Source organism: Ursus arctos, unplaced genomic scaffold (assembly GCF_023065955.2).
Source record: "Ursus arctos isolate Adak ecotype North America unplaced genomic scaffold, UrsArc2.0 scaffold_33, whole genome shotgun sequence".
Lineage (NCBI taxonomy): Eukaryota > Metazoa > Chordata > Mammalia > Carnivora > Ursidae > Ursus > Ursus arctos.
The window spans coordinates 14,812,731-14,833,543 of record NW_026623019.1 but is presented as its reverse complement, the minus strand read 5'-3'; the positions used below and the strand labels follow the sequence as shown (position 1 = coordinate 14,833,543).

At 39.2% G+C, this 20,813-nt stretch overlaps 1 protein-coding gene and 1 long non-coding RNA gene across 2 annotated transcripts in view; one reads left to right on the top strand and one right to left on the bottom strand.

Annotated features, from left to right (window-relative positions):
- The window catches only part of RORB (RAR related orphan receptor B), a 191,198-nt gene extending 182,356 nt beyond the window's left edge, over positions 1-8,842 (bottom strand). The window contains exon 1 of the mRNA XM_026518832.4: positions 8,217-8,842. Within this exon, the coding sequence (XP_026374617.1) occupies positions 8,217-8,223 (7 nt within the window). The 5' untranslated portion in view covers positions 8,224-8,842. The remainder of the gene's footprint in view (positions 1-8,216) is intronic.
- The window catches only part of LOC113269849 (uncharacterized), a 31,528-nt gene continuing 17,520 nt past the window's right edge, over positions 6,806-20,813 (top strand). The window contains exons 1-3 of the long non-coding RNA XR_003321603.4: positions 6,806-6,906; positions 9,550-9,664; positions 12,913-13,012. This is a non-coding gene — a long non-coding RNA (uncharacterized LOC113269849). The remainder of the gene's footprint in view (positions 6,907-9,549; positions 9,665-12,912; positions 13,013-20,813) is intronic.

Here is a 20,813-nt window from a genome sequence, read left to right as displayed (position 1 = left end):
TATTTTTTTGAAAGAGAGCACAAGCAGGGGTGGGAGGAAAGGAGCAGAAGGAGAGGCAGACTCCCCGCTGAGCAGGAAGCCCAATGCGGGGCTCCGGGCTTGATCCCAGACCCCAGATCATGTCCTGGGACACCCAGGTGCCCTAGAGGTTTCTTTTTGTAATTTAAAATTTTCTTTCTGTAATTTCTTTTCTTTTTGTAATTTAAAATTTTCTTTTTGTAGTTTAGAATTACCTTAGAGGTTTCTTCAAATTATCACTTGAAAATCATTTTACTATTTTATACGAAAACAACACTACTACTTGTTCTACATGGGCTATGCTCTTTTCAGGAGTTCTACTTTGATAAACTAAATTTCACATAGTACCAAAGACAACTGGGGAATACACCAAATGGTGATTTAATAAATTTCATTTATGATGAGCAAATTAGCCAAGTTTGGACTTCTGCTCATCTTTAGGGACCCACCACAAATATCCCTTCCCCTGGGAAGGCTATTCTGATTATGTCCCCACTGCATTCTGTTCTGCTCTTGCTTTGACCACAGCTTTGACTCACCACTTGTTTACCAACTTGGGCATTCTTAAGGCTCAGTTCTGTGCACTGCTTTGAGTAGATGCTCAATAAATCCTGAATAAATAAATGCCAGTCACAGACATTTCTATTTGTGTGTACATAAACATATATGTCTGTAAAACATGAAATCTTAGAGCCTATCCTTTTTAAAATTAAAATTGAAAACTGAAACTAAAAATCTTATTCTCATACTTAAGAGTACATCTTACTTTGCACACCGAGAAATGAGTTGATCCATGAGTTTGACAAAGTTTTTAGAATGGGGGAGAATCAAACTTAGTTGGTTCCAAATAAGGAAAGAAATTTGTATTTGAAAGTGATAGTTAAAAAAGTTAGAAGATTAAAATAAAATCTTTGATAATTTTTTTTGTGGCCAGTAATACTTACTTATTCCATGCCAAGTAAGGACTATAAATGCCAAGGCCTTTTAAAAAAGCTTTTGCTCTTTCCTTTTTATCGATGATTTTGAGTCCAAATTCAGAGAATACCTTTTGTACTTCTGACTAAATATTAAAATATTGTATATCTGCTGTTGGCACATGATCACAACATAATTCTAATGAAATTCAGGTAATGAATGTAACAGTCTTTAAAGAAGGGTGCTTTACTGAATAGTCATAAGAAAATTGTTAAAAATATAATTTAAACTGACTTGTAGTATTCACTGGGAAAAAAGCTTTACTGTGAGATAAAATCTACGTAACGGTTTTCTTTAAGCAACCCAAATCTCTTAAATACCCTACGGTACCAGGATATCAGGCTCACATGAGTACAAAGTGATAACTAGTAACAAAAAACATAATTCAGTAAATAATCAGACTAATTTTCCCTTTCTTTGCTGACATCTATAATTCCTCTGAATTAGGGAAATATAACCCAGGACCACATGATATGATAACTAATCATACACAAAAGTGACATCAACAAATACTCTTTTTAGCAAAGGTCAGCATATCCAGCCGGTTAATAAAATATTCATGATGCAGAGGTGAACATGCTTAAGTCAAAACAATTACCTTTGCTCTTTAATAAGGGCATGTTTCTGGACAAGTTTTTAGCCTCATGTTTTGGAAAAAGGTGACATGTTCATTTTGGCCTTTGTAAGAACCTACCTAAGCCAAGGACATCCCAATTTAATTTTAAAACAAAACTTTTCATATAATAATTATTACAAAGTTGTAGTCTGTTTCCAATATTTAAGAAATAAACACTAACCAAGAAAAATGAATGTCATGTTAAGTATAAAATAGTATACCTTCTAAGTGTTATTTTTAAATGTTTTCAATGCTTACTATGAAAAGTATTAAGCAATGCAGGTAAAATGTATTTATTGAATATCATTTTGACTCCTCGGATAAGCATGACTAGAATTGCACTTATTAAGGGGAAAACAAACCTAGGACTTGAGATACTGATGGCCTCAGAGATATATTTTAAAGGTGAACAGAGCAAGCCAGAATTCTAAGTGGCTTGCAATGCATAATAATTCTGTGACACTATGATCACACTATTTCTTTTCATAAGAATCCACCCCCTCAATGCCATTAGTTAACCACATGGTTATTATATTTAGCTTGATTCACTATAAATGCCGTTATAACACCTGTGGTTTCCCTCATTAAGAATTGAATGGATGGGGTCAGGGGTTGAAAGGGCAGCATATGCGCTATGAAAGAACTAGTTAACATAGCCTATTATATTGGTGCACTGGTAAATCTCATTTCTATTCATCAGATGATTAGTTCAATCAATATTTATTCCTCTATGCTCCCTTTGTCTTGTGCTACAAAGGAGGCATCCTTCAATTCATGGCATAAGCCTTGTTAATCTATGAATTTGTAGCTTAATTTGAGAGGGAATATTTTATTTATTTGGCAGTCCTGAATTCTTTGATTCCTTTTCTCTCTAATTATCATTAGGTAGTATAATGGAGTTTTGTGTAGATTATTTATAAATAGATGCTATTAACAGTTTCTTTTTATGCGACTCAAGTACCACATGTATTCATTTCTTCCTTTTGAATGCTCTGGAAAGTTGCGTCTGTTTCTCTAAATATGTTTGAATTTGGAAGTCTGGATTGTGAAAGCAAAGATAAGAATGATTTTCTCTCTCAAATATTCATTCTTCTTGTCTGAGTGGGTGGTTATAGGCACATACATATACATATTGTGTATCAGTGTGTATCAACAGACGCCTCCAAAGACTGCTATTATCTGCTAGGGATTCTGTGAAGTCAGAGAGTCTATTCAAAGTAAGATAAATATTTGCAAGAAGCTGTAATTGGAAGATGATTACAAAATTACAGGAATAATACTTTATGTGTAGAGCGTTCATTTTATCAAAGGTCATTATTCATTACATTACAAAAGACTTATTTCATTTGTCTACTTAATTTCTATCCCTTAGATAAGAATGGGTGGAAGAGTAAAACTACACTGAGAGTAAATATTAATTATTGAGCACAATGTCCACTCCTTATATTTACTTTTCTGTATATTTTAACACTGCAATAAAATGTTTCACTAATGTCAATTACGTTAAATTAACAGCAATGTAATTTAAAACTTTCAATGCCTTTATATAATAAATACAGAAATGATTTAGTCTTAAGAAATTCTTTTCTCAATAATAGAATGATAAGAAAAAAATATGTGTCTTCTAAGTCACCTCAATCAGTAATAACTGCTACATTAATAACATACATGCTCATCACCTTTGATTTGTTACAATCTGGCCAGAATTTGATTGTTTTAACTTTGGAATTAATTCTATTTCCTCATATAATTATCTGTGAGGCTTAGATTTCACCAATGTACAGTAACAATGACGTTATTGTTCACAATTTAGAACCTCACTTTATTTACAAATTTGCAGAACACCTGCAGACCTATGCAGAATTTTTTTAACTTCATAATTTACTAGAATAATTTTAAAGTCTGTATTAATTGAATGCTATAATATGTCCTTCAAATTAGAGGTATATTATTCATTGCAGTGAAAAAAACCTAGTTAATGTGTTGTGATTCACACTTCTATTTTTTAGGACTACTGTACTAAAAAGTATAAAAACTACAATGGCCACATTACATTTCTAAAAGGTGGATATAAGTTTGTAAAATGTGATCTAACAGCTGAAAAAAAAAAGTTTTATTTGTCTTTTTTACCTAGAAAAACTTGAATCACGTTAAAATCCTGGTGCCAATTCTATATATGCTACTTTTAGGGAAAAAATAGGTATTATGACACAGTTCCAATGTCATTTTCATGAAGACCAACCCTAAAACTTAATATTTTCTTGGTGCTGTAAAGTCCTTGTTGAGGTAAAATTAGGTTTCATGATTCTGTAACATTAAAATTTGAAATAAAGTGTATTTGAATTACATTCACACCAGAATAATCACTTTTAAGGCTGCTAATAGTTTAGTATTTAACAAATCGTTACCAAAATAAGTAAATGTTAGCATTCATATTTGATGAAGAGTATCAAATAAACATGTTATTTACATTAAAGCAAAGATTCACATAAACCACTTTAATAATGATACAAGAAACGATCTTTCAAGGGTTTCCTAAACAGTATAGCAAAAGCAAAATTCAGGACTTCTAAGTTTTAAATGAATTCTAACAAAGGAGTTTTAATCTTGTATCTCTCATGTTTATGAGGCCTGCTGTTCAGAATTTCTCCCTTTATATTTCCATCCTGGTTTCCCAGTTCCTGATTATCTGAACATCTAGAAAAGTAAAAGGCCTTGGTGCTACTAATGCATATCCCAAAGGCTGAAGATGTCAAACACTTCTGTGTCATAATACTTGCTGTAAATTCACTCAGGATGATGGGGATGTGGGGGAGGAGAGAGTCCCAGGATGTAACCACCCAAGAAAATATTTTATTTTTCTGGCTTAATATTTTTTTCCAACAATACTTGAAACAGAGCTTTCGAATTTTTCTTTAAACTGTTTAAATGTTCACTTTTCTTGGAATCCAGTAAGACAGCTTACTGTATTACTTAATGAACAATTATTAATGGACTATTGACAGAGATGTCCTTCAAGCAATGTTTTTTGTTTTGTTTTTTTTAATTGTGGAAGGTGGGATCTTGGTTAGAAATATTTAATTGGGGTTTGTGGAAGAAATTAAGATAGGAATTCTGGTTAGAAATATTTAATTGGGATTTGTGGAAGAAATTAAGATAGAGAATTCGTTTAGGAAATGTAAAGGCCTGGCCAGCAGGACATCAGACCTCCAGACTTCCAAAGGGCTACCATACCCTTGAGAGCAAGCTGCTGCTTTTCTAAAGTTAGCAGTTAATAAAAATTAACTACCTGAAAATAATAGATGAAAACTGGGCTTCAGAAAAGCCAAGCCCCATCCTTGTTTACAGCAAGCATAAAACCAGATTTCTAATCCGTAGGAGCCACAATCACCTATTGATTGCGACGACATCTGTGCCCCTGTTTTGGGAAGCAGGGTTTTCTGCGGAGGCAGGGCTGAAAAATCCGACCATTTCCGTGCGCCTGTGTAATAAACAGCTGACAGGCCTCTCAGGAAAGAGTCTTGAAACCCGCACCTGGGCTCACTCATTTCTCACCTATGGACGGACCCAATTAAAAGTCTTCCCTTCCGTATTCAGAAGTTATTCTTTTCAAAAATGCAATCTGCGAAGTAGCATCACTAGAACTCGTGTGGTACCCTCTAGCAGACAAAGGGTGAAACGCTTTGTGCACCACCAAAGACAACCTCCTTCGCCCCAGACCAACCCAGAGTAAGCCACCGAGCTCCGGACCAATCCGTTCAGCAGTGGGCACGACAATGACCTCAAAGATCAGAGCCTCTTAACCCCTTTCTCACCCCAGAGCTTCCCTCGGGATAAAGTCTCTTAACTATTGTAGACCTGCCGAGGGCTGGAGGAGGTGGAGGGTGGGTTAGCTGGATCGGTCCTGAGGGCGTCCACTTAATCCCGGACCAAGTTATGTCGCACAAAGCGCCCTGACTCAGGATAGTCGCCAACTGCAAACCGTGAAGCCGAGGCCAAGGCACTGACAGGGACCACCTGGGGATGGGGAGTGTGTGCGTGCGAGTGTGTGTGTTGGTGGGTGTGTGTGGGGGAAATGGAGTGGATACACTGTAAAGCAGAGTTCAAAAACCGTCCCCTCCCCCCGATGTAGGCGGATTAGTAGCCCAGGCACAAGAGAAAGCTGATTCGTTTCCGCTCTCACTTCTCAAGTTCACACTCAAGTTCAACCCCTGACTCCCACAAGACTCTGAGTAGCCCGGACCTTTTGTCCACCTATCCTTAAGGAACAACCCCTGATGAAGCCGGTGGGCATAGCCTGTAGGAAATGCGTAGGGACCCTAGAGGAGAGACAGTAAGGGGTCAGGAAAGGAAAGCCTGGGAGGTAGAGAAAAGGACTCTGCCACCTTGTAAGCTTGCTTTTTCTGCAGTGAGAGCCCCCAGGTCCCCGGAGAGGTGCTTTTAGTTAGGACTTATAAACTCTTCTGTGCAGCCTAGCTAGAGTGACGCCTTCTGGAAAGCGGGTGTGGGTTTTCGACTGGTTTCTAAAGGTGAGCACTAGGCGAGCACCTGGCTTTCAACCCCTCAGGCTTCTAGAGTCCCCGAAGCGAGCTCGGTGGCGAACCCGGACTGCCTCGGCATAAGGCTCCTTCAGGAGCAGCGCGATCAAGCTTCAACCCGCTCCTGCCCCACACTGCTCGGTTTTCTTCAATTTAAGGGGAGAGTGAGCAGCTTTTACGCCGCCCGTCCTAGTGCCGGCTCGCAGCGGAGGTGACCCGTGGTTTGGAACCTTCAGAACATAACCCAGCCAACCAAGGAATGTTGGAAGGGGAGAAGTAAGGGAAGGGCGAACTGGCAGCCCCAAACCAGAGCAGGGGAAACTGAAAGGAGAGCGGGTGGTCGTGAGATGGGGCAGAAAAAGAAAAACAAAGACGGGGGCATCTTTGCATCACTTACAGGTTCTATACTCGCCAATTACCCAAGTACAGTTTTCTGAAAGAATGTGGACACTGGAGCATGTGACCAAACCGCCAACTGGGACATTCAACTGCAACGAGTTCGCATGCACGGGAGCTCCCACTCCCAGGGCACGGGTCAATCAATCATCCCACCAGGATGTCCCTGTCCTTGATCTTCAGCTATCTCCCTCCCACCCACTTCCCTGGACAACCTCTCTGTTCCTCCTCCTCCCTCCCTTTCCTGCCACGTCCCAGAGCCCCAGCTAACCCAGTCACTGCCCTAGCGTCCACGCTCCGGAGGTTCACTGTGTGCGGAGCAGGAGAGCATGCCCGCTGCCCCCTCGGGGCCCTTCTGGAGAGGTAAGTGTTAGGGGAGTGAGTGGGAGGTGTACACGGCCCGTGGAAGGCGGTGAGAGTTTGCAGCCCCACCTTCCCAAGTTCTACCTTCCTAGTCCACCTGTCGCCCGGGTCCAGGATGTAGGGAGGCCCGGGGTTGGCCATCTACAACTTTCTGTTTCCAGGACCAGGAGGGCGTGCGAAGGGTAGAGAAGAGCCCCACAAAGAACCGTAGAGTGGCCAGGAAGAAAAAGGGGGTGAGGCAAGTGCCCAGAGACTTGCAGATATCCCCATGGCACGCTGGCACCCGGCCCGCTCTCCAAGAAAAGAGTGAAGTTGTGACCAAGCAGAAAGTGGGGGAGAGAGCGGGTCCGAACACCCCGCGCAGGAAACCTGAAGGTCCCAGCACTGCAGGGGTAGAGACGGACAGTGACTCCCTAAAGCCGGTCAGGCCATCCACTGGGGCAGCCCATAGGGTAACCAGGGGAGGTATCTCTCCCCAGTCCTCGGCGCGCCGCCCCACAGCTGCCAGCTTGCCCCAGGGACCTGCCACCGCTGTCTCCGCTGGGGGTCTTGGCTCAAGGGCTCACCCAGCACGCCTCCCGCAGCGGCCCTTTGACAAAAGAGCCTTCTCTGTCATGGGTAGTGCGGGCTCTCCTAGCCTCTGGAACTTTCTCCGCGCAACTTTTTCGGGGCGGGCGGCGCTCGTCCCTGGACCGCGCGGGCTCCAGCACGCGGACCTGGCCAGGGCGTAGCGCCGGCGCAGGGGACCCACGATCCCAGAATCCGAGTCCAGTCCCTCGACACCGCCCCTCTGCCTACTACTCCCACGAAGGGACGTATTAGCGGGCCGGGACGCTGGTGGGCCTAGTAACCTGGAGTGTGTGTGCCCGCGCGCTCGCGCCCCGCCGCCTGCCCGTGCGCCCAGCGCACTCAACCCCGGCAGGCCACCACTGCGCGCGGGGTGCCTCCAGCCGCTTCTGTCGGGAGGCAGCCCTCTCAGGCTCTCCCTCCATCCGGCGTCCGCTTCCGCACCCGAGAGTGACAAGCAAAAATGGTTCAGTGCAACTCATGGACTGGGAGGAAGGAACTAGCGTCGCTCCTCTCTCCAAAAAGCGCCCTCCTGCGTCCCTCCAGAACTCCCGAGAGGCAGCAACACCTTCCCACAACTTTCTACGCCCAGGCCATTTGTAGCCCACCTGCGAACGCGAACTCCAGACCCGCGCCCCGAGAACCTTCTTCCCCTTCTGCGGGGTGCGCTCCCCTCCCCCATCTCCCCATCTGGCTGGAGTTGGCCGGACCCGGGGAGCCTCGGTGTCCGCGGGCTCGCTTACCTCGCATGGTGTGGCCGCTCTCCCGCTCCGCGTAGTCATGAAGCTGCTCCCAGCCCGAACCCCGGAGAGCCCAAAAATCCTGCTCAGCACGAGTGAAGAAGGTGGTCGGCAAAGAGCTGCTCCGCCGAGAAAACCATCCCTTTAGGCGGACGCCGTGGCCGGAGGGTGACGTTTGCCGCCGCCGCCGCTATGTTAACAGTTTTGATGATGGTGGTGATGACTGTTTTGATGGTTGTTTGGTTGTTTGTTTTCAGGAAGGGTGAAAAAAATGTGCTGTCTGGCTGGTGCCTGGGTTTTTGTTTTGCTTTTGTTTTTCTTTTTTCTTTCTCTCTAATGTGCTTGCTTTTTAAAAATGCCACCGCCTCCGGCTCAGAAGATTTCTTTTGTGATCACTTGGACTGAGGAGGAGGAGGAAGGGCAGCAGCAGCAGGAGGAGGAGTTGGTGGTGGTTTTGTTAGTTACAAAGAAGAAGGAGAAGGAGCAAGGGGGGGAAAAAAAGGAAACAGAAAAGGAAGAAAGGCGGTGTGGATGGCAGAGCATGTGCGTTTTCACATGACATCTGTGCCTGTTAGCGGATCCAGTGAATTTTCACTGTTCAGTTACAGGGAGGAAGGGAGCGAGAGAGAAAGAGAGGAGAGAGATGGAGAGAGAGAGCCGAGAAGGGGCTTATACGCGAGGGCGGGTTTGGCCGGGACTTCCAGGCCCCGCCTCCTGTCAGCGCCGCGGCCTATCAGCGCCCGGCAGCTCTTGGAGGGGCCGGGACCACGGGGGAGGGGACGCGATTCCCGGAGAGAGGCGGGGGTTAGGGACACTGGAGCCCGAAGCCAGCTGGAGCTGAAGCTGGTCACCAGAGACTGTCCGCACAGGGCAAAGAAGACGGAACGACCCAGAGAGTGGGGCAGATCGGCAGGTGACATTCACTTCCGACTCTAGGAGGAGGGAGAAGGCACTGACCAGTCCTTTTAGAGGCGAGAGACGTGGGGCTCCCCGGGTCCCACGTTCCGTCCCTCTCTCGCAGCGACTGCCTGCCCCATAGTTAGTTTTGAATTTCTGGCAGCGCTCCGCTAAGTCCTCTTTCGGTAAACTCCGAATCTCCTGTGAGGGTTTCCATGAACAGGACGCTTCAGTTTTAGTGGCAGAAGGATGCAAATCAACTTCCATCACTTTGAGCACAACCAAAATGCAGTCCCATGCAAGTGCCATCCGCTTGCTTTAAAATCGTCTTTCAGATGCTTCCCGCCCTGAATCTTAAAAACAGAAAACACGACACACTAAGATCTCTTCAGTTTTTAAAAATTATTAAATTTTTTTTTTACTACTTTCTTTTGTCAAGGCAATTTTTATTAGCATTTGGAAATCTCCTGGCATTGGGCTACCCTATTCAAGGATAACAGCCCCAGCTGACTGTGGCTACTTCAGTGATGCCAGGGAAATGGATGAAGCCAGAGGTATGATTGTGTGGTGCTGTTTATTTGATAAAGGTGCGGGGCTCTAGGAGGGAGGAATTTTAAGCCCACTTGCTATGAGAAGACATTTATCTATTTATTGGAGACTGGCAATTAAACGTAACTACATCGTATTCCTTAGGCGAAAACTGTCATCTATGACCATTTCTTTGTATTTTGATAAAAATTCAAAGCATATATCAAAACTGTTCCTTTGCAAGTTTTCCCCTCTCAGTGGACACAGTAAACATATAGTGATCACATCTACTCCCTGGACATCCACCACTGTAGGTTAATTGGCCCTCTAAAAGGGGGAAAATTTGTTTCTTCTACTCAAGTCTTAAGACATTGAGGCTCCTAGTCATTAGTGTACCTGTTGGCAGAGCAGGCCTCATCATCATTCACCTGCGCAAATAATTTGATTTTTTACTAGTATTTATTCATATTATGTCATGTAACACAAAGTGCAATGCAGAATTGGCGATTATTTAATTACTGCACTCTACACTGCCAAGTAGTTTGTTCCCCCCTGTTTGAATAAAAAATGGATTACTTGCTGAATCTTCTCTACTGCTAAATTGACTTAGCCCTGCTATATGCCCTTCCATTTGCAAGCCAATGAGTAATTTAGGAAAATTTTAGTATTAAGAGTGAAAGTTGATTGAGTCTTTAATTAAATGAAATGAACAAAAGGAAGTTACAGTTCAGAATAGTTATTCCTTTATAAATACCTTTCCCCTAGATTTGTAATTGACACAGTAGTTAATCTTTTAAGATAATATTTAAGGCTCCCTGGTTTTATCATTTTTAATCAAGTAAAATATATTCATCATAACTACATTAAAGCTGCACTAAGTTATGCCTAATTTAGTTGCTTCATTAAAAATTACTGAATATAAAATAGTCAAGAAACAAATTTTGACTACATCATTTTAATTTTATGTGCTTCAAGCAGAGACACAGGAATGTTGAAAGTTCTTTAAAACCTTTGTAAACACTATAATTATTATTGTTGTGATTATTTTAGATTTCTATTTCTGATTAAAGAGAAATTTCAAAATTCAAGAATTTTAACTCCTTCTTCTAGTCTTAAATTTCTGAACATTTATTGAATTCATTTCTTTTACTGCTGCAATATCTATAATTCTTAAAAAAGATAGTCAACACATATATAATAAATGCCTTTCCCCCCTCCTACACATTTTTATATGTTCTTTGCTTTGTCGGTTCAACAATACATACTTTTGCCTAGAACTGTATCACATAGTTTTTAATCCCTTCCGAAAACTTCTGAAAAAAATTATTAGAAATAAACACTTAAATTATATCGCTTAAAAAACATTATATTATATATAGTGGTATACAAGTATTTCTTTTTTAGAGTGGAATAAATGTTGATCATTGGTTATATTGTGGCAATCTGGGACATTCTGGATCTTCCTAAAAATAAAAAACTGAGTTCTTGAGCTTTCCTAATAAGTTGCAAATTATGTCAACTGAATGGAACCCATTTGTGTAAAATAAATATTCAGGACTTAAGTTAAAGAAATCAGCATTTTCCAAGAAGTCATAAAATACTTAATGAATGATCTGATGTTTTCGTAACCTATCTGCCATCAACTATCCATATTTTGATTGGCATAATAATAATATATTGATAAAATGTCCTTGTTCACATGAAGTGCAGGGTTGGTCACTTTACTCGAATGATTACAGAACGATTTGGTTTCCTGTAATCTTGAAACTCTGCTTTTGTCCCTAGGTCTGAACAATGTTCTATTGATAATTTTAGATGAAAATCAGTGGGTCACATAGCACTGTACTTAACCTCAAGAACTGATATAATGTCACATATGTTCCTGCTAACCTGATTTTTGGACATATCACCACCCCTCAGATTTAGCTAGAAGGCCACAGAGTAATAATGACAAGAAATATCCTGACAAAGGCAAGGGTTTATTATGAGCCAACCAGGTAGGGTGAACACAGCATTTAGGATTATTTCAATCCTAAAGTGCTTGAACCCAAATAGGAAGTAATGGTTCACTGTATGCTGAGCTGGCCAGTCTATAGAGACTGTTTTAAAGAACTATGAATCTTGCAGGCACATTGGCAATATTGATAATAATATTACATTTGGAATGACTAGATGACTGGGTGTTTAGGGGGGCTATGTGGCTGTGAAAGTTGAGAGAGATATATAACCTACCTTAAATATTGAGAAAATGAGAAAAAAAAAGAACTTTAAATATTTAAAACTATTAAAAATGGAAATGGTGAAGTACTGAGCTTCCTGTTGCTGGAGGCATCCAAGAGAGATTGAATGAAAAGCTTTGGTAAAGATGCTCTACTATACGGATTTCTCCAGTAGGCTGAGAATTGTCTAGATTAGCTCCAATATCTTCTGCAAGTGTAAGTGTATTCACATGGAGGCAATTACTATAGCCCCAGCAGCTGCAGAGGAGCACGGCTTCCTAACTGAGAATGGAAGCTCCAGGAGAGCACGGGCCAGGACTTCCCTAGAGTTTGGAAGAGCTCTTGGTACTTTATAGGTACTTGATAATTATTGGTTGAATGGATGCTTTCCACTTTTTTGTCCACTGGATGTGAGCCAGAAATATAGCAAAGACCCGAATAAGATCTCTTCTTTCTTAGTTTTTAATGCATGGGGGGTGGGGTCAGGGCTGGGGGCGGAGGGTAGGAAAGAGGGACAGAGAAGAGATTTTCTTTTCTTTTTTTAAAAAAAACTCTCCTAATTTGAGGAAGAAAAAAATGATGTTTGGGTTTGGTTACATAATTATAAAAGAAACCAAAACCTAATTATTTTCATATTTATTACTATTCTCAGTTATATTGTCAGATGGAGAGTCTTCATAATCTTTTAGTACTTTTAAGTTCTGCTTCATTTTTAAGTATGGGTGCAATTTCAACAACTTTTCAGAATGAAAAATGAGAAAATATGCTAAAAATGCATAGCTGGTGCTTTATGTAATAAATTGGAAAGAGTGTGTGTGGGCCGAAACAAAATGAACCCCAATATGTGGGATAAGAGGTAAGGTAAGCCTTAGGAAAATGACAAAATAAATAGATTAGGAAAAAAAAAAAAGAAAAGCTAACATTTATTGGATGAACCATGTGACCTATCAGCTTATCTGATTTCTATTTCCTAAAAAAGCCTACATGGTGTGTATTATAGCTCACTCCCCTAACCCCTGCCTTTTTCTCTCTTTCTTTTTTTATTTTTTTTAAAGATAAAGAAACACAGGCTTAGAAAGGTCAAGGAACTTGCCTAAGATCACAAATCTAAAAATGCTGGATCCATGATTCAAACCCAGATACAGCCTCTAAAACGTAAGTTCCATAAGTACAAGAACTTTCCTGATTTTATTTTTTTCAGTGCTGAATCCCCAGAATCAGGCATCCCACCTGGCAAACAGTAGATGCTCAAAATACTCTTGCAGATGAATAAAGGGGCATTTGAACTCTTGTCCACGGCACAGTATGGCATGTCCACACACTCTAGGACTGAAGCTAGTTATTTGCTAAATGCCACTAAAAAAAACAACACTGAATTTTGACTTCGAGGATAAAAGGATACTGTGAAAAATTTATTTAATAATTATCTAATGCCTGATTCAGGTCCATCATGGAGTCTAAGAAATGGTTTTGTAATAAATATTTCAGGTCATAGATAATGTGGGCCTGAATTAAAATGGCACCAGAGAAAATGAAAAAAAAAAAAAAACAAAACAACAAAACAAAGAGGAAAGGTTGGATATATTTTGACAGCCAAAAGCTACAAAGTCTAGTTCATGATTACATGGTGGTGCTGGTGGGCAGTGTGTTGGTTAAAGTGAGGGAGAAGTCAAACAAATCTTCATGAGTAGGAAGAGGATAGAATAAATATACCATTAATAGAAATAAGTAAGGAAGGAAGAGCAGGTTCTTGAATAAATAGGGGAAAATGTTGAGATTAATTTTCAGTTTTGGTGTGTACTGGTGACAATGTCTAACAGACGGTTGGGTATGTAGAACTGGAGATTTGGAAACTGTTAGGAGGTGAAAATAAAGATGTTCAAGACACTCAGAAATATTAAGGAGAAACAAGATAATATGAGAAGAAACCAGATATCCCTTTTTAATGGGTAGGATGGAGGGATAAACCAGTGAAGAAGAGGGTGGATGGGCAATGGTGGACTACGTAGATATTGGATCAGAGAAGTCAAAGTAGAGAAGAGTTTCAAGAAAGAAGGAATGACCAACAACGTCAGATAGGCAGAGAACTCAAGGGCCATCAGGTTGGTCGATTAGGAAGTTATTAGTGATTCTCAGGAAACCTTCAGGACTGAGGAGTGAAGAGCTATTAAGACATGGATGGATGCAGGGTAGTGTCTGGATTATCCTTTCAAGTCATTTGGTGGGTGGGAGGGGTGGACCATTAGTTTGAAAAGGTGGTAGATCAAGTTTTCTCTCTCTCTCTCTCTCCCTCCCTCTCTTTTTACACACACACACACACACACACACACACACACACACACACACACATTTCTTCCCTTCTGTATAAATTTGGGATTGAACAAAATGGGTAATTATAGATATAAAAAGAGAGTCTGAAGAAATGAGATCAGTGGTCATGGGTGAGCTTTGGTAAGGGCACCTTTTCTTCTGAGACTAAAATCAAGAAAGAGAATAGATAAAGACGGCAACTTTGTCGAGTTATCGGGGTTTGGAAGCACATGTAAAGGGAAAATATTGAAGTCTAGGTCTCAGTTGGCAATTAATTTACCTATGCGACCCCATGCAAGTCACATTATTTCTGCGTCCCATTTCCCCCATTATACAGAGAGTATCTTGTTTTTTTAAAGTTGTTATTTAAATTCCAGTTGTTAACATACAGTGTAACACTTCCATACATCAGCCGGTGCTCATCATGAGTGCAGTGAGCATCTTAAGGACGGACAGTGCCTCTGTCATTTTCAGTTTGCTATCCAGTACCTGGCGCTCTAAACTGCTTGTTTAATGAGTTAGTTCAATCTGAGAGTTGTATCATTAGTGAAACTTTTGTCTCAGTTTAGTACTTGTCCTGTTATTATATTTTGGTAAATTCCCCTCCATTTTTTCTTTATCACAATCCTTGAAGACTTAAATATAACAAATCTCCGTTTATATAAGCAATCTAGATTGGGTGGATCTCTTTTTGTTGCAATCATACAAGCTCTCCCAAAACAGGCGGATTCAAAGAACATCAAAGGAGCTAAGTATTGGGCTGCCAGTGTGTTTCAGACACTAAATAGGAAGAAATGAGCTCTGCTGTACTTTACGGAACCAGACTGAAATATTTTAAGGGTTCTTTAGAAGAATAAATGCCTGCGAATAGCTAATGAAATTACTTTTAAAAATAAGGTTAGTCCAGAATGAATTTAAATGTATAAAAATGCTTAGCCAAAAAACTAGAAAATACACTAACATTTTAATAGGGAGTAAGTGGAGGAACTAGAAGGAGAATGAGGATTATAATGTTTCATGCCATGTATTCTGTTTGATTTATTTACAAGAAGTAGATATTCCTGCATGTGTGTGTATGATAAAAAAAAAGTTTTTCTTCAAGGAGACCAAAGTAGAAAATAAAGGAGATTAGTGCAGGGGTCTTCCCTTACCAAAATGTACTCTAAAGTCATTCCAATAAAAAATAAGATATACTGTCACAAAAGTAGATAAGTATCAGAACATACAGAAATTGATTTAAGACTATGAGAACTTTATATAAAAATCAAAATAGAATTTAGGTTCAGATTAGAAAATATGATGCATTTTAATATTATGGGTAATGCCAGATTTCTATTTCATATCACATACAAGAGTACACTTCAGATGGATTAGAGATTTAAATAAAATATAGAAGTAAAAGCCTTAAATCATAAAATTACATTTTTGTGTATATTTATATAAAGTTTTGGATAGGGGCAAACTTTTCCAAATTAGTAAACTCAGCTCCTATAAAGAAGTTAGATGTATTTTCCTATATAAAAACTAAAAAATGAATATTTGAATGGTAAAAGGCCCCCAAACAAAGTGACACACACAATAGACTGGAGAAAATATTGCTGCACAAAACACTACTAACCTTTATAAAAATGCATACAAACCTACAAATTGTAAGAATTAGACAAAAAACTCAAAACTGGGGTTGAGAGAGAAGAAAGGGGAGCTGCTTAATGGAGCTTTTTTTTTTCCTGATGGTTTTTGCTCCAGGTGAGCAATTTCTCTGTTGTATCTCTGTTAGTGCTCCTGAAAAGCACCTTTCCAGATCACCGGACACACTTTAAGATAATTTCTTGCGTTTATTACAATATGAATTAGAATGCAAGTGGAAGATTTCATATAACTTCATCTTAGCTGCTGATACACTGGAAAATTTATCTTGAATTGGCTACTTTTCTCTATATTCCTGCCTCTCAATTCAAGCTACTGTCCCTCGCCTACCCATATGGGTACCATGTTCTCAGAATTTCTCTCTCTGCCTCTACTTTTGCCCCTTAACCTGTATATTTTCCAATTGGCAGCTAGAGAGAACTTTAAAAAACGTAAGTCATACAATAAATAACCCCTTGCTAAAACATTTTAGTGTCTTTCCATTACATTTAGGAATAAGCCATACTGTTACCGTGGCTTAGAAGGAGGGCAAAAACCTATTCTGGTTTGCACTGACACCCAGAATAATTGTTAGAAGTGCCCCCTTTCATTCTCAAAAGTGTTCCAGTCTGAGCAATACATGATATAGTTACCCTAATTATAAAGCTCTGCTGGCTTAAAGGTTATGTTTTCAGAGAAAATCGTCCCTCATCATACCGCCTGAAAGAGCACTCATTTATAATTCTTTTTCAGAGAATCTCTTTGTGGTCTTTATAGCACAGATCATAATTTATGCTTATTTATTTTTTGGTCTACTTTTGCTATTATCTAATGGAGGAAGTAAATTAACTTATAATTAATATTATTATTTGCCCCATGAGGCAAGGACCACATCTCTGTTGTTTTATATTATATCATCAAGGCCTAGAATGATGCCTGATACTTAGCACATACTTACTATAAGTTTGTTCAGTAATCAACAATTTGGACTAATTGTTGAAATTAGTAAGTAATAATTTTTGTTTTCTTTTTGAAAACTTGATCCACACTTTGCTAAGATGTCTCCATGTCTCCTTATGGGGACATTAAAAAAATGCATGGGATATTAATTTTTCTTTTTAAGACAATTGATATGTTTCAGGATGACTAAGTATATCAGATCTGGAGTAAAATGAAACAAAACAAGAACAAGAAACAAACAAAAAATATTTTCTGTTCCAGATCCTCTATTTTCAATGTGAGCTGGTAGTTAACCTGCCTAAAATGCACTTTAAAAATATGTAAAATGGGACTAATAAACTCAAAAGGATAAAATGAGATATACTAACATAATGCTTAGCACATCATAATCATGCAAGAATCATCAACTATTTATAATTTTATTCCTTGCTTGTGGAAAATCTGTTTAATGAGTTAGCAACAGCACATTTTTCAATTCAGGTCAATCCGACATTGCTGCCCATCACGCTTCCCAGCTACTTCTATATAATGAGCACATGCACAGAACATAAACTAATTTATAATTTCCCACATTATTAGTTGTTTTCAATTTGATTTTTCCCAATTGCTCTATGACTCTGCTTTTTTGCCTCCTTTCTTACTTTGAATTAATCGATTTTGCATTATTCCAATTTATTTTTCTTCTATTGGCATGCTGGTTACACATCCTTTATTATTCTTTTGGTAATTCTCCTAGAGATTCAACGTGTGTCCTTGGATTATTAGAGCAAATATAAATTAGTACTCTTATCACATTCCAGTCAGTGCTAAGACCTTAGAACACTGAACTCTGTGAGCCTTCCCCAACCCTCTGAATGCCATTAGTATTATTACTGTCATGTATTTAGGTACTACCTACATTTTAAACCCTGTAAAATATTACTAATATTGTTATTATGATTTCATATCATTGGCATCCCTTCAGATTTGCCCCAAATTTAGTCATATAATTTTTTCCTGCATTTTTGTGTTTCTCTTTGGGATCATTTTCCTTCTGCTTGAAGAACTACTTTTAGCATTCCCTTTCATGTCGGCGGCTGCGGCTGAATACGCTTAGTCTTTGGTTATCCAGAAATGTCTATGTTGCTTCATGTCTGAAAAATGTTTTTACTGGTTGCCAGATTTTTTTCTTCTTTTTTTCACACCCTCCTCATGTCGTTCCATTGTCTTCTGTGTTACATCTTTTCTGTTCAAGAGTCAGTTCTCAAATGTTGTGGCTGTTCCTTTTAAAATAATGTATCTTCCTTTTTGGTCCTTTTGGGATTTTTCTCTTCAGTTGTTTTACTGTGATGTGTATAGATGTGGTTTTCTTTTCAGTTGCCCTCTCTGCGGTTTGAAATACCATTTGAATCGATGGCTTGGTATCTCTCATCAATTGGAAAGTTCTTGACATTTACTCTTAAATACTGCCCTTGCCCCATTCCCTCTGTCTTCTCTTTCTGGAGAAAGATGGTATTACATGTATGTTTTATGTACAGTTTATATGTCTGTATGTACATGAATGTTTTCACTTTGCCCCATATGTCCCTCTTACTATGTAGTTTCTATCCTTTTTGCTCTCCAGGCTTCCATCAAAGTATTTTATATTTATCTAACTTCTGGTGCACTAATGCTTTCCTCAGCTGTATTTTCTAGTTTGTTGTTAAACCTATTTGCTCTTTGTTTCAATTACTATATTTTGCAGTCCTAGAATTTCTATTTGGTTCTTTTTTTTATAGGTTCCTGTTATCTGGCAAAATGTTCCATCTTGTCATCTATTTTTTTAAATTTTAATTTCTGCATAGTGAACATACAGTGTTATATTAGTTTCAGGTGTACAACACAGTGATTCAAGAGTTCTATGCATTACTCAGTGCTCATCGTGGTTAAGTGTGCTCTTAATCCCTTCACCTACTTCATTTATTTTGTTGAACGTATGAATACATTATTATTTTAAAATCCATGCTGACAATTTCAATATCATGGCCATCTCTTAGTTTTTATTTATTTACCAGAATTTTTTATTGAAATTCTGGACACAGTTTGTAATTATAGAGCCTAATGGTCTAAATGGTGGTCAAAATGCTACTTTTTATGGTGGTATTTATCTTTCTTTCTTTCGGTGAAGATTGAAATGGACAAGAAAACAGAGGTAAAGACAATTTCGAGAATTTGAATTTGGAAAAAAAAATGTTGAAAGGTATGCATTATGGACCAAATGACCCAGGGATTTTCCATTAAGATTAAAGAACTTCCTGTGTGTTTTCAGTTGTCAAATATCAAAATTGTTACTAGCATATTGCTGCACGTTCACAAATCACTAAAAACACTACTCTCTTCTCAACTCATTCACCAAAGTCAGATCATTTCTCAATACAGAATGTTTTCATCTTTTCTACTGGGAAAATGGAAAATAGATGGGAATCTGCATTTTGCTTAAGATGTTCTGAGATTTCATCCTCGGTACTTTCTACCACATTTCTTTCCTTAAAGTAAAGAATACGGCCAACTGCAGCTACTTTAGGGACCAAGATTATAATCACCATGCAACCTCCCTTAGAATGAATTCACATACATGCCATGGGATTGCCCAGTCTGAATGCTTGGCAGACCTGGGGCCTGACGGCATTTTGATAAATGATGCACATACGTAATTTGAAAATCAAAAATGCATTGGCAGAGATCAGGAGATGTTTGTGTTAATGAAAGCATGATTTTCTGGATCAAAGCAGACAAGGGAAGCCCAATTCTCTCAGATGAGGAGGGCTGCGGAATCTGTTTAGTGAATGAAAAGAGAGGTTGATGCAAGATGAGCTCTTTAAATAAGGGCAAAGTACTTTATCAATCCAAACCAATTTCGAAGACTCCATCCTCCTCTCTGGAGGACACTGGGAGGAAAGGGATGAAATCAGCATGCTTTTTAAAAACTCTAAGCAAGTAAGTATATCAGACCTCTCTAGTGGGACACTTACAATCTCAGTCAGCTGGTATGAAAATCTGGAGAAAGAATTTTATGTTTTCTTTGAACATAAATTCTGTTCAACTCAACAGCCAGGACTTAGAAAAGGGAGAGAGAAAAACATGACCGTGAGCTTGGAGGCGGCAGTACAATATGAGAGAAGGATGAGCGTTCAGGGATTTCAAAAGCCTTGAGAGGAATGGGAAAGGCATATGATGTCTTTATAATAGAGTGATAACTAATGTTTATTGTATATTTAGTGGGACATGTTTCAGATTAGTCATTCTGTGATGAATGAGGAAACACTGGGCTGGGGCATAAAATGGAGAGCAGAAAAGGAAGAAGGAATAATGAAAAAAAAAAAAAGAGGGCGAAAGCAGTGTTTCCATCCATTTACTGGTTTGTGCTAAGGGCAGTCAATTAGTTTGAAGAGTTGACTGGTTTCCTGAGTAGTGCCTGAGGGTTTGTTTATTTGTTTGTATTTTTGGCAATTCAGTCCCAAGGTTATTCTTACCATGGAACCCCTAAGCTATCAGTCCCCATCTTTAAGCACTACAATCTACATGGGAAAAAAAGGGATAGGTTTTCCTGCTTATCTACAACACGCAAATATATATGTAAACAATAATAGGGGGCAAAATTCAGTCTCCAGATAAAAGTTTCAGAAAGGACTTTTTCTTTACTGCAAAGTAAACACATAGCCATGAACTAAGTTGTTTTATGAGTTTAAAAAAAATTGGTAAAGTTAATACTGTTCATTTGGAAATTACTTAAGCTTAATAAAATTAGTGCTATAAGACAACTATTCTCTTAAAAAAAAAAGGGGGAGAAAAAAATTCCTTCCAAATGCCAGTGAATTGACAAGAGGTACAATACATTCAAGTTGATCATTTTTCCCCCATTGGACAGATTTGTTACAAAGTATAGGAGAAATGGGAACAAACAGTGTTTCTAAAAAAATTAACTTTTGCTGGTTACAGGTCTCAAAGAGTTATGTACTCAAAGCAGAAAAATATGGCTTTGAAAATAATTTGGTCATGTCATGTTTTAACACATGTGCGAATGTGTCCCCAGAGAAGGCTA